The 17,187-nt window shown below is 34.4% G+C and overlaps 1 protein-coding gene across 1 annotated transcript; it reads right to left on the reverse strand.

Moving 5' to 3' along the window:
- Positions 1-3,597: 3,597 nt before the first annotated feature.
- Positions 3,598-16,148, reverse strand: LOC142631687 (DNA mismatch repair protein MSH2). The gene is made up of 13 exons (XM_075805932.1): positions 15,953-16,148; positions 15,768-15,817; positions 15,369-15,401; positions 12,802-13,875; positions 11,693-12,247; positions 11,507-11,617; positions 11,302-11,391; positions 11,130-11,201; positions 10,697-10,807; positions 8,459-8,585; positions 7,084-7,286; positions 5,515-5,667; positions 3,598-4,284 (listed from the first exon to the last, which is right to left on the reverse strand). The coding sequence occupies exons 1-13, from the start codon at positions 15,999-16,001 to the stop codon at positions 4,084-4,086; spliced, it is 2,829 nt and encodes a 942-aa protein (XP_075662047.1). The 5' UTR covers positions 16,002-16,148; the 3' UTR covers positions 3,598-4,083.
- Between the last annotated feature and the right edge of the window lie 1,039 nt (positions 16,149-17,187).

The raw sequence follows: 17,187 nt of genomic DNA on the forward strand, positions 1-17,187 counted from the left end.
GACCTTACCGTTCGAGGGTATGGTCTCCTCGGAAGTGCACTGGCCTCCTCGGCCTCGGGTATGACACGTGGCATTATTACCTTATTAAATTTTCTATATCCCACAGTTGGTAATTCAAGAAAAAAAAAAGGGTAAAGTTAGTGATTGTTTAATCATTTGATTGGTTAAGTAAACATTTAATGTATTTTTTATGTATAAATGAGTGTGGATGTGTGGGTAAATAATTAAGAAAATGACAAATAGATAATGGAAACTATGTAAAAATATAAATGTTATATAAATTTTAAAAAATAAAATGGTCACACCTACTTACATTGACAATAACTAATGACAGGTTGACAATTGATAATGAACTATTATGTAACGGTTTCAAAATAAGAAAATTCGTAAAGAAAATTGTAAAACTTCATGTATTTGCGCGTGTTTTGTTTTGTTTTTGTTGATAACTTGATAATAGAGTATTTTGTTTATGAGAATATTCCATGTGCAAAGTCCAATATACCCTCAACTAAATAAAAAAAGAAAAGAAAAAGAAATACTGAAAACCGAAAATAACCCAGTCTAGAATTTGAGTAAACGTAGCCCAGGTTTAACACAATCTGAGTAAACTAATCTTGTATAAAACAACACTTGTTATAACTTTAAACTAGCTGTCATAAAAATTATCGCGTTAGTTTACCTACGTTTAATTTACTCGGATTGGGTTAACCTAGGTTAGGTTAAGTTTACCTGGATTTGAGACTGGGTTATTTTTTGCATTTTTATATTTAGTTGGGTGTATTTTGGACTTTGCTCAATGGAATATTCCCGAAAATAAAATATTATGTTAAAATTAAGTGAGGGATAACAAAATTGGGGGGTATTTACTCAATTTTAAAATATAGAAGAGTAGATTGATTGGTTTCAAAGATAAAAAGGAAGTTGTGGACTACAAATTTAAAAGGAGGAATGTACTTTTTCCCTCACAAAATATTATAAAGTTAATCAAAAGCAAATATCTTCAATTAAATAAATAAGAAGATATTTTAATGAAATAGAATATTTCTAAAAATAAAATATTATGTTAAATTTAATCAAGGGATAACAAACTTGGGGGGTATTTGCTCATTTATAAAATATAAAAGAGGAGATTGATTGGTTTCAAAGATAGAGAGGAAGCTGTTCCAAACATAAAAGGAGAAATGTACTTTTTTACCAACAAAAAAATTATAAAGTTAATTAAAAGTCAAATATCTTCAATTAAAAAAAGAATAAAATATTTTAATGAAATAGAATATTAAATACATAATATAATATAAACATTTAACCATAAATTATCCCCCAAAAAAAAAATTCGAACCTAGGAAAGGAAAGCCATGATGACAAGAAAGAGGGTCAAAGACGTTTCTGTCCTCTGGGCAAATAAAAGGATATATATATATATATATATATATATATATATATATATATATATATATATATATATTACCAATTTGGTCATTTTGGAATTGATGTGTCCTTTATTATGGTTAGGATGTTAATTCTATTTGTTTTCGAAGATAGCCAGGTGAAGTGTTTTTTTGCAATTAGTAACTAGTAAGGAACGAGGATAATTCCACTCAGAAGACAACCAAAGACAACCACTTTTTGGATAAGGAAAGTTCGGTAACAGTCCTTAAAATGAAGTTCAGCAATGTCCAATGATGTTGCCCCACGAATAACTTGTCTTTTCTCGTTGTTCAGCCATGTCCAATGATGTTGCCCCACGTATAACTTGTCCTTCCTCAATCTTCCTTTCGTTATAATTCAGCGTCTCGCAATGGGTGGCCCCCTTGTGGAATTAGAATAACAGGCTGTCAGATGATAAGCATTGTACAGAGGTCATAGTGTACAGGGGTGCAAAGGGCAAAACATGCCTTCGAAAAATATAGGAGTTAAAGTATAACATGAGGTTTAATTTGTGATGAAAAAATATACTTTTCTCCCAATGAATTACATTAAGTTTTTAAATTAATGCATTATTGTCATTAGGGATGTTTGCAGTGTGATGCGGTACAGTTTTGAGTTATTTTTAGCACCACAAATGAATTGCATAAAGTTAATGTATTATTGTCATTAGGGGTGTTCGTGGTGTAATGCGGTACAGTTTTGAGTTATTTTTAGCACTATACTTTGTGGTGCAGTTTAGTCAAAATCATAATCACCCTGCACTTTATTTTTGCAGTTACATGTATAGTGCGGTGTATAAAATGCGGTTTAAACAGGTTGAAACTAATATATTTTTAAAATTTTGAGGTTTTCCTTGTCCAACCCAAAACTGATTTTTCTTTTTGTTTTAAGCCAAGTTTTAAACTATTGAGTTAATTTTTCTTTATTTTAAGTTGGTTTTCCTAATTAACACAAGCTAGGATTATTAAAATTTTTTTTTTTGAAAACTAAGGCTATTAAATTGTTAATCATATATTTAATATTAAAAAAAAACAAATATCTTAATATATAGAGAGAGTGTGGTGCAGTGTGTGCGCAACTTGCACTACACCATGCGGTGTGATGCATTGTTACATATGATGCGATTCAATTATGTTATTTTGTGGGCAGTTTTAGTGCGATTTTTGCAGTTTAGTAAACACCCCTAATTGTTATCAATTACAAAAAATAATTTAAAATTGTATAAGCATTTTGTAATAAAATTTATGCTAACTTTAGGAGTGTAGGTGGTATGTAGATGGACAGAGTATGAGACAATAGAGAAGCATGTCAAATGGTGTGAACCTTTTAAAAGATCCAAGAGGTGGACAGTTGGACCTTATCTAGCCAAGCTGGCAGTTCATGCAGTTGAGACACAAGTTACAGAAAAGTACTCATGGAATAAAACCCAAAAATATAAAATAAAATAAATCTAGTATTATTTTATTTGAGAACTTTAAAAAAATTTAAAAATAATAATCTAGTCTAGTATTATAATCAATAATGTACCATTATCCTGTTTGTTTTTTCTTTGACATAGACATCCATATCTACTGAGCATAATGCTTCATCGCTATTGGATTCTGCTTTCATACCTCAATTTACATCTACTAGACAATTTAATATCTAATAGCGTTTTTGACAGGGACCTCCTTCACACAATAATAAATATTAAAAGTAATCCATTCAAAGAATAGGAACTATTTTGATACATTGGGGCAAAAGTTTAAGGACGAAATGTGTAATTAAACCTTCAAACAAGCATGGTAAAGCAAAAAATGCGAAGTAACTATTCAAGGAGCAATGCTCCCTCTAACTCAATAGGTCTTGTTAATTTCCATTCGTGTGAGGAGAGAATTGCTTATAGAGCACTGAATACTTTTTCAAAAAGCCAATCTAAATGTTTAACACCTTTCCTCTCTTGCATCATAACCCAAAACCTAGAAGCTTGGCTAAGACAAGAAAATGAAGTTAAATTTGATTCTTAAACCATAAAACTAAAACCAAGTGACGACTCCCTTATTTTCAGACACCCTCTTCGTGAAAATTTTGGGACACTCACAATACTCTAAAAGAGTCCCTGCATCTAAAATATTTAGATTTCATGACCTTGATCCACTCTGTCTAGAATAGCAAGAAGATTCCAATCCAAAGCAAAGCTTAAGCTTTATTACAAGCTTATGTTAAAAAGAAGCCATAAACACAAAAGGATCTAACGAATTGTACCTAAAATTTTCCCTCTATATTATGCTCAATTTTGCCTACTGCATACAAAGTAACAAAGCAAAGCAAACCAGGGGCATAAGAAGCAAGGCAGATATACATATCTGATTGTTTTCTTGTAGACTAGGCAAAAGTACATCTGTGGCTTCAAAAGCTTCAAGCACCAACCCCCAGAGCAAAATGGAAAGGGGGGAAAAACCCAAATAATTAAATTAAAAAAAAAAAGAGGAAAGAAAACACAGCCAGGCTCAGGAACACCATTTCCTGAGTGTCAGCATTTTCATTTCAGATTTCCCCTGCCGCCAGGGGGGGGGGGGGGGGGGGAGGTAACCAAAAATTAAATGGAAGGCATCTTATTTACAGCAACGAGATATACACATTCCAAAACACAAGCTACCTCCATTCTAAGGCCGTCTAGAAGAATTGCTGGAGCCAGCTACAGTTTACTGCATCCTTCTGTAACTCATCCTTCAATCTGTTTACTTGTTGCAGAGCCTGTTTCAAATCCATTTTGTCTAACGGCAAATCAGAAAACTCCTTTAGAAACTGGTGAGCCCGGGCAGCACCTCTAGACATGTCATCCTGATCACACTCTCTCTTTCGCTTGGATCCTACCTGTGGATCATAATAATATAATCAGAGAGGGAAGTGGGAGAGAGTTCCAACCCAGTAACATGCTTTACAATAGCATGGCATCATTTGCTTTTTTTGGTACATGTTCTGGATATTTTTAGCTCTTTTATTTTTTTTGGTTATTATAATTATTTTTATAGAGATAACAGACATCATAAATGGCTATGCTAACCAAATTGAATCTTCTGGTCTCAGCTAACAATGTAGTATCAAAAGAGCAAAGAAGATAGGAACATGTAGCTTGTCAGATTGTGTAGCACCGCATGTTACTGTTCTTTTTTGAGCAATTTTTATGTGTTATTTGTTTGAGCTGGCTTCCAAATTCAGAAAACTATGCTTTACATGGTGTACATATTTTCCCCACAACTCAACTTACAATGCCTATATGCTCCTGAATCATTCTTATGTGTTATTCGTTTGAGCTGGCTTCCAAATTTAGAAAACCATGCTTTACATGGTGTACATATTTTCGCCACAACTCAACTTACAATGCCTATATGCTCCTGAATCATTCTTTTTATTACTACTAATCAATTTTGACAAGCAACCTATATATCTAACAGAACAAGAAATTTTCTTTTGAGGCTACATCTATTACATTGAAAATGTAATAGGAATATCACATTTATAATCTTAGTTTACCAAACCAAAATTTCTTATAAAAAAGTTGACTAACTTAATAACAGCTGCCATTGCATTTATATTTATCCTAGAGTTCCTAAAACACCATTATTTTTTTTAACATAACTGAAATGGTGACTAGTTTTCGTATCATAATTGTCCCTCCAATGTGCATTATCAAAAGCAACCAAACTTGAATAATGCAAGGAAAAACGTAATCAGTGAGCAATTTGTCTGGTAAGAGTTGGAGACGAAATATCTCTCCAAGACTGGTTCAATAGGACACTGTCTCTTGTGTTAGCAGGACACTAAGTCTTTATATTCTTTGTGCAGTAAGTGTATCGTGATAAGTGCACCACCTAAGTGGTATAGAACTTGGATTCAGAAAATAGAATGGCATGTAACACTTCTATAATTGCAACTTCAGAGCATATAATCAAAAAATCAACTAATGTAGCATGGCCTGTATTATACTCATAATTGTAGTGCATTTATAGTTCATCATTTCATGATCAAGAACCAGGGTTGAAAACAACCCAATTTGAAAGATTGTTGCCTTGCCAAACACTGAAAGATTAATTCAGATTGCACCTCTTTTTGGGCGTCATTCGTCATGGTTGCAGTAGGTGAGAAATCTTCCAATTCAGCAGCCTTTTCTCTAGCAAGGGTAACCACGCTTTCAGGAAAGTTTGCAAATTCTGCTACATGAATACCAAAACTTTGATCACAAGCCCCTGGCTCAACCTGGAGTATATGATCAAATATGAAGTCAGGAGTGCATACAATTTTTCTCAAAAATATACAAACACTAACGTTCTAAGCAAGTTGGATAGAAGCAAACATCTTAGAGTAATTAGGAAAACAATGGAATTATAAGTCTTCAATCTTCTTAAAAAGTGTAACAATTTCTTTACACATTTCTGCAAAATCTGTGGACGGTCTTCTCCATGAAACCAAACAACTACTTTATACTGATATTTTAGACCTTATGATGTAATGTGTAAATATGCAAAGCACATTAAAAAATTGAGATTGGAAATGCCAGATAATAGTGGGAAAATATTAAGCAAAAATAGCTTGAAGCGAGATATAATGAATGTTGACTTTTCAACAGAAAATATCTGAAGTGAATTTAAGAACATCTTTGACAATCATTGTTCCGCATATTTTATCCTCCTTGCCAATTCAATGCTAACCCACCAGATCACTACACACTTGACAGTCTTATAAAATAAAAGACAGGTGGCAAATTTTATATTCTTTTTAAGGCGATTGTAAAATTCATAGGGGTAACTCATGGCTACCATCACTAACAAGAAATTTGGTCATACTTAAATTACAATACAGAAAAAGGCAAAAGAATTATTTTTTATCTTTCTTTTTAATGAATTTGTCCAGTTGAACTACATAATAGAAGCATAAAACTAAACTCTCTGTAGAAAGTTTTGCAAGGGCACTGATCAGTTGACTTTTAGAAACAAAATACAGGAACCTGGATTAATTGATAGACAAGTATTGGCAATGATGGTTGTATGATAGGTTCATTAGAAACCCAGTCATTAACAGTTCCTTTCTGAAACAGATGCATAACCAGAAACTATTTAAATAATTTATTTTGGATTTTCATTGAATAATTTTAGATTTTAAGGTTTTTATTTTTTCAGTTTAAGTAATGATAGGGATGGAATTTCATATCCTTGGATAAGGGCTTGTTTAGTAGTTGGATTAGTATTTGAGTTCGATTAGGATTTGTTTTAAGATGTTTATCTTTATCTCTTGAGATTCCTGGAAGCTCTATATAAAGCTCTAGATGATTTATTTTGTAATCAGACTATTATACGATTATTAATATTATTCAGTGGTGAATCCAAACAACCTTAGGTGGTGAAGCCTAAGGTTTACCGTGGGATTAATCTAGGTGGGAAGCCTAGGTTTCCCTGCATCACTTTCAGCATACAATTCTTCATTAAATTAGAAACTCTTTCCCTGACTTCCTTATTTTCTTGGTTTTTGGAAGCCACCTACTTGCTACTTTTCAATCCAACAAAATTAGCACATTAAAGGTTAAAGAGAAGTAAGCCGACCAACTATGGTTGGATTCATGATGACACTGGAAAATAGTACTGTAAATAACCAAATATTTTTGGAGCATGCATCTACCTTATACAGCATAGTCAACTTGCGACTTGCTGAGTCAATGTGTGCGCTAACATGATAGTTTGCCACACCAACAGTTTGCTTCTCATGGGGCTCATGATTAGGAGTTTCACGAGCTAATGCAGTCAGTTCATGAAAGTGGGTTGCAAACAATGTAGGTGCTTTGATCACCTCAACAAGGTGCTCACAGATGGCCCAAGCTAAACCTGAACACCAAAAGATGACTTGATAAGACATTAATTGAGCCCATATATGAAGCACGATTAAAATAAAAATGATTTATGGTTAATTATACAAGCAATCAATAAATTATAAATTAATTATTCCATTACTAAGATCCATACTATTGAAGAAACTAAGAACTCAGAATTGAAGTAATATTGTTATTATTGACATAACTTCAACTAATATGAACAGATAACACAGACCAACATGCAAGAAAGTTCTATGTGACTTAAAACTAATATTCAACCCACACATCAAATATTAAATTTTAAAAGGTCTGATTCATAGTTCTCAGGAATAACATCTCCCAAAGCTCATGTAAAGCAGTAACCCATGAGTGCTTCAAAATGTGCATGACTACCACTGTACCACATGTTCATGCATCTCAATAATCCATGGTTAGTTTGACCTGTTCATGCATCTCAGTTTGTATGACTACCACTGTACCACATGTTCAATGATGTGATATTCAGTGTTTCAATAATAAACATGAATTAGTCAGTCAGGCATTATATGATATTTACAGGGATGAGGTTGGTGCAACCACGGCTTTGGCCATGATTTAATAAATCTAGAAAAAATCAATCCAAGGTACTCAACTCTGATAAAACTAAGAAATTTACTCTCTTGCCCTAGCCCAAGGCAGGCAAAGCTTGGTTAAATTGGTTTTAGTAAAATCATGCTTGGGTGCCAGTGTTTGGGCCATTGTAAAATTTGCAGGGTATCTACCAAGCTAGGCTGGTAGTTTGGGTTCAATTCTCTTATCACCAACAATGAACACTTGGCCCAACTCAACTGAGACTTAAGCCACCTACATCAGGTTGGCGACATGTATATGTATTGTGCCAAAAGTGGCTTGACCGTAGAAAAAAATTATGTATAGTGCCATCAATATATGATATCTGTTTTTTTTATTTTGCAGTCTATATTTTTCTGTTTTTGGATAAGTGAAGATAATTTGCAGTCAATATACAGCAATCAAATTTTTAAATAATGCATGAAGCTAAAAGAATTACAAGCAGATTATTCAATCTTATTTTGAATGTTCTCACAACTATAAATTATAATATGAGAGAGAGAGAGAGAGAGAGAGAGAGAGAGAGAGAGATGATCAAGCAGGAAGCTATTCAAAAGGTTCTATAATGATACCAACCAAATCCATCATAAGTTGATGTCCCGCGACCCAACTCATCAATAATTATCAGTGACTTATCTGTAGCTCCCTTCAATATGGATGCCGTTTCAAGCATTTCTTGCATAAAGGTAGAAACTCCACGTAACTAAAAAGAAAAAGAACACAATTTGACTTCGACAATAAGGAAATAACAAGTTATCTTCTTCTGCCATGAAAGAAATCAGTTCAGAAATTGTATAACAGATGTGTAGCATGGAAAACACAAGGTGCTCATTACTGGTGAATTAGTGGAGTGTAAAATGCCTAAAAATTAATTGCATCATATAAACTGAAAAACTTCTCCCCTAATATTTAAATGCTTAGAAATGTATCATGCAATAAACTGATAACATCAGAGTTACTGCTCTAAACATACAAACATATTGGCCAAACCAGCCTATCCTCCAAAAATAAGTTTGGATCAACCCATGCGTCAGATAAATCAAATTTACGTGGCCTCATTTTATAAATTTAGTGGGGTGTGTTTGGGATAGGCACATAAACCACATTTATTTAAATCCAAGAAAGCTTCCATTTCATGCAATGTTAAAATAAATTAATATTTCTGATAAGCATATTATAAATTGTTTTAATGTTGTCAGTATTTTGAACATTTTATAAAGTAACTAAGTAGTGGATACTTTTATAAACAACCAAGGAGGGCACTAACTGGTATTAGTCCCCTATTAAAGGCTTCAAATTAATGTCTTCAATTCATTATAAAATAGAAAAATCTTGCATATGGATGACCCCACCCCAAACAGTTAGCAGCTTTTTTTATTATATTTTGATCAACACAATTTTATATATATAATTCCCAGATTGGACACACTGTTGTTGTCGCTTAATAGTGAATCAAGTCTCTATTTAACTGCTTCTGCTATTAAAGCAGCACCTAATTATACGAGTATGAATGTTAAAACATGAATTTAGCTCCTTTTGAACTTTCTATATACTTAAATTATTTTTTCTTTTGTCCTTTTAGGTGGTAGCGTTATAAACAGCACTGCAATAAAGTCAATAAAAGAGATCTGAAATACATTATTCTATAAAATCAGCAAAATTCGTTACATTTAATCTAAAACTCTATGCAGATAGTGTTAAGTGTTAAAATTTAAGAGTAAAAAAGGAAATGTAAAAATTTGTTTGTCCAGGCCCTCCTATGCATGACTCAAGAGGCTTGGCTGACTAGTTTGTGTGTGCAAAATTATTCAGTGTTTCCAAAGTTGTAGCTGATATGGGGAGCACAAAGACAAGTTTATTTTAAATTATTTTTGATTAATTTTATAAGCCAATTGTATTTTTTCTACTATTAGTCCTTTGCATTTTATTTTTATTCTTATAAGTTAATTAGGCTATTACTCCTACATCCCAAATTGTTAGTCTTCTATTCCATTTTGGGATATCCCAAAATAAAGTCCTCTTTGAAAAGTCAAATAAGTAATTTCCTAACACACCCTTTTGGCCTTTATTTATAAGTCAATACCCCCTCTTTCATTAAAATTTAAATCAAGGAGGTTAGTTTTGGAAACTTGTATCTTTTTGTGTAAAAGACAATGCATTAAATTTTGTTCTGTTAAAGAGTTGGATTTTCTAAACAGGTCTAATATGGGACAGAGGGGGTACTACTTAATTTCCAAGAGTCAAGGGTATCATTGTAATTCAAAAATGGAATTTTCCAAGTCTATTAGAATTAGGGTTTACTTTTGATAGTCTATATAAGCACACCATTGTACTCCTATAGAGACAAGTTTACGATAAACAAAATTTTGCCTAGAACTTTTTCTAATGGCCCGGTGCTGATTCCTACATTTTCTAACCCAATTGGTGCTGATTCTAAGTAACCCTATTTGCTAATTCCTAGGGTATTTTTATTTTTCTGTTCTTCAATTTTCCTGTTGCATCAAGTTTTGGTATTGTCCTGCATCAGTACCAGTGCTGCTGCTTCATTTATCTGAATTCAGCACAAAGCCCTACGACTGATGAAAAAAAATATAGAAACAAAAGAATGATAGAAAACTTTAAAAAGTACTCCATTTCATGTGTTTCATTAGTGAAACCTACACCAGCAAAAATTAAGTAATGGTAGATAAAACTCTTAAGAAATAAGAACTGTGTAGCAGATTAGTAGTAAAATATAGCATGAAATATGATCCTAGTGGAATCAATTGCTAAGGTCAATCTTCAGGAGTCAGGAGAAATTGCTGCTGAACTCACTTGGCAGTCACCAGCACCCACGCGAGCAAAAATGCAGTCACGTACAGAAATGCTAGCCTTGTCACATGGAACAAAAGAACCAACTTGTGCCATCAGAATATTCACACCGACCTGCAAGCACATTATATATAGACATATAATCAAACCCATACAAATCTTAACTAGTAATTGCAGAGTTCGCAGGATTCCCGTGCAATGAGAAAGTATAACAGGTGTCAGTAACTAGAATAGATAGTGAAGTTCAGTGTTCAAATCAAACAAATTAAATGCAAAAGGTGACCAGTTCCTAAATTGGTTTTCATTTCCAACAAATCAAAAGAATGAAATAAATAAATATTATCTTGTAGTTACATGTACAGGAGCAAAACATGGCAGTTATTTACTCTCTTGCAACTAATAGTGAAGAAGCACATAATTGAATAATCAATCACACCTGCCGAATAAATGTGGATTTTCCACCCATGTTAGGCCCGGTAATGATCTGGAACCAACTTTTCCCCCTGACCTGATTTGAAAGGAAACCCCCAAAGAAAAAAAAAACATTCCATTTCAACTTTCAAGGGTGGAGAAAAAACAATTTTATAGAGTAGCTTATAAATACTCACAAGTTTACAATCATTTGGGATAAAATTAACCCAGTCTTGAGCCTCCACACAAGGGTGTCTACTCCCTTCTAAGATAATATCTCCCTCATCCTATCATAGCCAATTTGACAATAATTTTACAGTAAGTGAACTTTTCTAAAAGAGAAAAAAAAAATCATTACTAATCAGAGAAACCAAAAGCAGCAAATAACTAGTGTCTAATTACCGCTGGAGTGATGTCTGGTCTTGTGTAGGGAGTGGGACAACTAGAAGCCAAATCAGCAAAACTAAGTAAGACATCCAACTCGGAAAGCAACCCAGCTAAAGACCCAAACACCTGTAGAGCAAAACCTTCTTCAATCTAGAAAAAAGAGCCAGGAAGAAGAAACAAGAAATAACTAAGTTTAACTACCTCACAGAATGTTGCTGCAGTTTGAACTACTCGATTAACCAGCTCTTTTTGACAATTCTTATACTCCTCAAGTATCTTTTGATATTGGTCACCTAATTTTTTAAGCTTTGTATTGGTAAATTTAACTCCATCCTTTCGAGTTTCAAGGACAATAAATTGAGTGGTGAGCTTTTTCCTTATTTTTGGCTCCTCCTTCTTTGTAATTCTAAAAACATGTCCAAACTGCGTGCCCTTATCTAACTTTAAGGCCTTATCTATGGGCAGATCAAGATCATTAGCGGTTTGTTTATGCAAATTATGTATTTGGCGCTCCAATGACTCTTGTTCATCTTTCAGTGCAGACAGCGCAGGATCATAACTAGAAGAAATCATGTATTCCCCATTCTCAAGTTGATCAAGGTCGACCGAAGTTTCTACAAGACCAATGAACTTATTCAGGTGATCATCATCAGTCCAGAATTCAAAGGGATCCAAATACCTGTTCTTGATCAGCGAGGAAAATTGTCCATCATAATGTTCCAGGGCACTTTTAATGTAGGGAAGTCTTATACTTGACTGCATCCAGAAGATGTGAGGCAAATTATAAAGAGGAACTTTAAACTGCAAGATATCTACTTGTCACATAAACATGTAACGGACTTATCAAATAAGAAAACATAAACACACGACTGATTTTAAAGAAAATCAAGTAAGCTGCATCTAATACCACTACAAGAAGCCATCATGGTAAGCTTAATGCCAATAACATGCAAAACAAATCACTTCATAGCATGCAACCCATTGGACAAAGAAAAACACATCAAGATCTCCAAAATTACTTCCCTGAAGATCAATTACCACTACAATTCCAATATAGGTTGAAATTCCATTGCTACAGATCCCATATACCATTCTTAACAAAAGAAATTAATAGATTAAAGAAAAAGTGCCAGCTGACATTATTAGTCAGCAACCAACTAATGGGTTGTTGGTGAACAATATATCCTGTCCGTTCAAAAGGGGGAAAAAGAATAGTCTTTGCTTGCTGCTGGAAAAATTAGCTATACCAACCCAACAACACCAGGACGCTACTAAACCCTACCAAATAATGACGATAAACTGGAATTTACCTGGTAAAGTTTTACAATATGCTGCAAACCAACTCTTTTCTTCTCAAGATTGTGCATCAGTCGCTCAATATCTGATATTCTTTTCAGGTGCTGCCTCAGATCTTGGCGAAGAGCAGTATCCTCCACAAATGCTTGTACCAAATCCAGCCTGGAGTTGATTTCCTTTACATCCAGTAAAGGCTGCTTTAGCCACATGTGCAATAATCGTTTTCCCATTCCAGCAGTACAAGTTCTATTCATGAGACCAAACAAACTGAAATTTTTGTTTGCATCTGTTTTGCTTTCCATGACATTCAGTGCCCTCATTGCAGTAGAATCTAGCCTCATGTAGCTGTCAAGATTGTACCTACAGATAGTATAATTTCCATAATTGCTCTCATCTGCTAGTAATTCAGCATAAGAAAGTAATGCCCCCAAAGCACCAGGTGCAAATTCAAAGGCAGAAACTAAGTCACGAACAGGTTCTTTAGAGCCTTTGACAAGCCTACCAAGATCCTCAACTAAGTCCCGTGTTTTGAACTCAGTTTTTTTCCTCTCGGTTAACATCACTCCACATCTAGTCAAAGCATCATGTAAGTTCCTACTTTCATTGGATTTGCCACTCTCAATAGGCAGAAGGCATTCCTTACAACCAAGAGCAACCAAAGTTGACTCTGTATTTGTAAAGTGGCTATCATCAAGAAATTCAGCCAACCCAAGTACTCTCTTTGTTAAATCAATGTAACTGATCCCTATAGTGCACCCATTTTCACGGAAGTAGGGTGATAGTGCGACAACAACAGGGGAATCCTGCATCTCATTGTTGGCAAACAAAACATCTTCAAAACTGCCAAGATTTCCAGGAGTTCCACTTTTCACCAGTCTCCAGTTTGAACCACTGCCCTCATAGAGCTCAAGAGTATGGTCTGTTCTCTCCAGGAGAAGATCACGGGCAATTGTTTCGAACATGTTTTTGCTAACACTTACGCTTGAAAGGGCATCAGATCCGCTGCCCAATTGTCGTAAAGCAGTAGTAGTGTGATAGTAGGTCTTTGCAATAAAAGTCGCATTTTCACCATGTGCAGTATAATAGTCCTGAATGATTTACACAAACATGTATAAGAATAGGCAACCAAATAATGCATATAACAGGAAAAAGTTGAGAAGTTATAGAGAAATTCTAGATAGGAGTAATCCCCATAATAAAGCAACCAAAGAATTATATAGTTACCAGGAAAGAGATAATTGCTTCTTTTTTTCGCTTTCCTTATGTACAAAGCCCTTCTTTGATTTTTCCAATGAAATTATTTACTAATAAAAAAAAAGTTACCAGAATGGAGCAGGCACTGTACTAATTATGTTGAACTTAATCAGAATTGAATTTACAAACACTAATAAATGAGAATGTAAGAACAATAGGAAGAGAAAGAGAGCAGAATTTCCAAAGGTTCGGCACATATGACCAGGTAACCCAAAAAAATGCCTACTTATAAGCCTCAAAATACTGCTGAGAACATGGCTGAAATATTATTTCACTACAAATGAGAAGCTAGACATCATGCAGCAGAGCAACATTTAGACATGCTCCCCACCCCCAAGGTGTGGATATTCATAGACTACACAATGCAAAGTAAGCCATAAACACCCAAATATGTCAAGCGATGATGTACATCTCTTTGAGGAAGGAAACAAAATGATATTCATAACCACCCTTAGATACATCAATAATGCTTCCACGGACCAATATATAGTATATTTTAAAATTCCAAAGGGTGTTATTGAACTAACTTTATCATGGCATCAATGGTTTGTAGCCTACTAGGAATAATGGTGTTCAATCCATTATGATTGCAAGACCTATGGGGTAAACAGTGGAACCTCTTTCGGTGTATCCTGGGTTATGCTGGAAACGGTGGCTCAATGCACGCTTGTTGGCAAGGAAGGATCCATAGTAAAAGGGGTGTAAGAGCTTGGAAGGTTGTTCCTGTGTGTGTTTTGTGGACTACATGTGAGAAAGGAACAGTGGTACACTTGATGAAGTTTAATGTCCTACTCACATTTTTAAGCAGTCTTTGTTAAGGTTCTTGTTTGATTGAATGATTGCATTAGCCAACATCCAAGTTGTATCCTTTGTAGCTTTTAAAGATCTTTTGAACTTCACTGTGTAATTATTTGAGGCCATTTAGTACACAACCTGTGTATTCCAACTCTTCCTTTGTTCTAATAAACTACTTTATTCATTAAAAAAAAAAAAAAATCAAGGATGTGACTGTTTTACAATCTATGTCAAGCCCTACCAACAACAATAAGCCACAAAAAACAATATAAAATAAATAGGGAAGAAAAAAAAAAAACTAGACTGGTAAGTGGTAGCCTTTACAAACACTAATGACCTCAAACAAGTTGCAGCTATAACATAGTTGAGACATTTTGAATCTTCAATTTAGGTTCATCCAAATTACGAGAGGCAAAAGGACATAACCAATATGACAACATTAAAAAGGTAACAAGCACAGTATGGCAGAAAACATAGTGAAAACAAAACAAAACAAAAAACAAAACAAAAAGAAGTTCAGATTTGAACTGACCCTGCGATCAAAGAACCGTACAGCCCTTGGGTCCTGCAATAGAATTATAAAAAAAACAGGCAGAATGAGCAGATTTCCTTAGGATTATTATACAACATTTACATCTACCCTCTTTTTGGTTACCCAAAAAAAGAGGCTTATATAGCCAAGCAAATAAGTAACTACCACTAATCTTAAATAACCCTTTTTTTTCTTTTTCTTTTTTCATTTTCTTAATGCCTAAAGTAACCAAATAGAGCCAAAGCCCCAGAATCTGTAAAATTTCACTTTATCTGAGTTGAGCTTTCCTATTCATTTATATAAATAAATAAATAAAACCACCAAAATTAATTTCCTTCTCTTTTGGCCTCATTTTCCCAGCAACCAAACAGAAAACTAGGGGTTAATAGAGACACTTACATTGGGTAGCTTCTTGAAGAATGAGAGGAACCCTTGAGCTTGCTTAGCATCTACCAACACAACACAACACCACAATACAAAAATCAATCACCAAAATTTTTAAAAAAAAAAAAAAGAAAAAAAAAAAGCAAAAATAGAAATGATAGAGCAAAAAGCTAGGGTTTCTCTATTGTCTTAAATTTTACCGAGTTTGAGCTCAGGAAGCTTGCTCTGCTCCTCAAAATTCCCTTCCATTACTGTTAGTCTTTTAGAGAAATGGCTTTTTTTGGAGGCTCTGCAATAATTAAAAGTTAGTGTTGCCGTTTATATATATACATGTTATATATTAGGGTTCTCGAGAATCGAGAGATGGCGGGAAAGGAATTTGGCGGGGAATATTTTGGGGGCGCGTGTGCTACACGCTCCACGAGCTGTGTGTGGCTTGGTTACACCGAGCGAGCGAGCGAGCGTGCGTGTGTGCGTGTGCACAATCAAAATTAGGAGGAAAAGCTTCGGACTTAGTTGGGTTTAAGGGCCGGGCGACTTAAAAGTGCCCAAACTCGGTCCATTCTATACTTTAGATTAGGCTAGGCCTGGGCTATCTCCTCTACAAACTCTTTGTTTTTGTTTTTTTGTTTTTGTTGTTGTTGTTGTTGTTTTTTTTTTTTTTGTTTAGAGAAGAAATTCATTCGAATGAAAGTGGCCAAATGGGCCTGAACTACATCACCAATATTTGGTAGTTCATCTTCCATCTAGACAGGTAGATTGTGTGACAAAATTGCCCTTTCTAGCCAAAAAAATGAGTTATTACTTTCCCTTCTAGATAGAGTTTTACATTTTGAATTAAATGACCATTCAAAGTAAGAAATGATTACTTTTTGGATTGAGAGATATTATGAATTGCTCCGGTGTGCAATAAACATTCCACCAACTGTTGTTGACAAATTTTGGGGGTAAAAAGAGTTTCTCATTTATCTTCGGAGTAATTAATAATTTTCCTACAAACTTTGAAATGGAGTGATTTCCCTCCTAGAGCAGGCCCTTAGGGTAGGCCATTTAGGCCATCTTCTAAGGCCCCCTATTAATTATCAGTTTTACTAAAAAATATCATATATATGAGTTGTTTATTTTCTTTTCCACTACACTAAGACTCCCAATATTGTGGGCCATCAAATATTCAACCCAGTTGAAACTGTAGATTAAAGGATTTGTTGTAAATGTGCTGAATTATCATTAATGATCAATTTCCTATAACAATTTTGCATTTAAATTTTTATGAATAAGTCTCTAGCAAACAAAAAAGTCTCTCTCGACCCACGATTGGCACTATTTTCTATATTGTGCTTGAGCTTTCTCTGGCCGCTTCGCGAGCTTGCTCCGTCGTTAGCCATCATTGTCCCTTCGTGGGTCCTCTTGTCTCCTCAGTGAGACCTTCAGCTGC

Source organism: Castanea sativa, chromosome 4, assembly GCF_040712315.1.
Source record: "Castanea sativa cultivar Marrone di Chiusa Pesio chromosome 4, ASM4071231v1".
Taxonomy (NCBI): Eukaryota; Viridiplantae; Streptophyta; class Magnoliopsida; order Fagales; family Fagaceae; genus Castanea; species Castanea sativa.

Coding starts and splice junctions, on each gene's coding strand:
- LOC142631687 (XM_075805932.1), bottom strand. CDS start 16,001: ATGGAAGGGAATTTTGAGGAGCAGAGCAAGCTTCCTGAGCTCAAACTC. Junction 15,818..15,952: donor GCTTCCTGAGCTCAAACTCG/GTAAAATTTAAG, acceptor TTGTGTTGGTAG/ATGCTAAGCAAGCTCAAGGG. Junction 7,287..8,458: donor ATCAACTTATGATGGATTTG/GTTGGTATCATT, acceptor TTTGGTGTTCAG/GTTTAGCTTGGGCCATCTGT.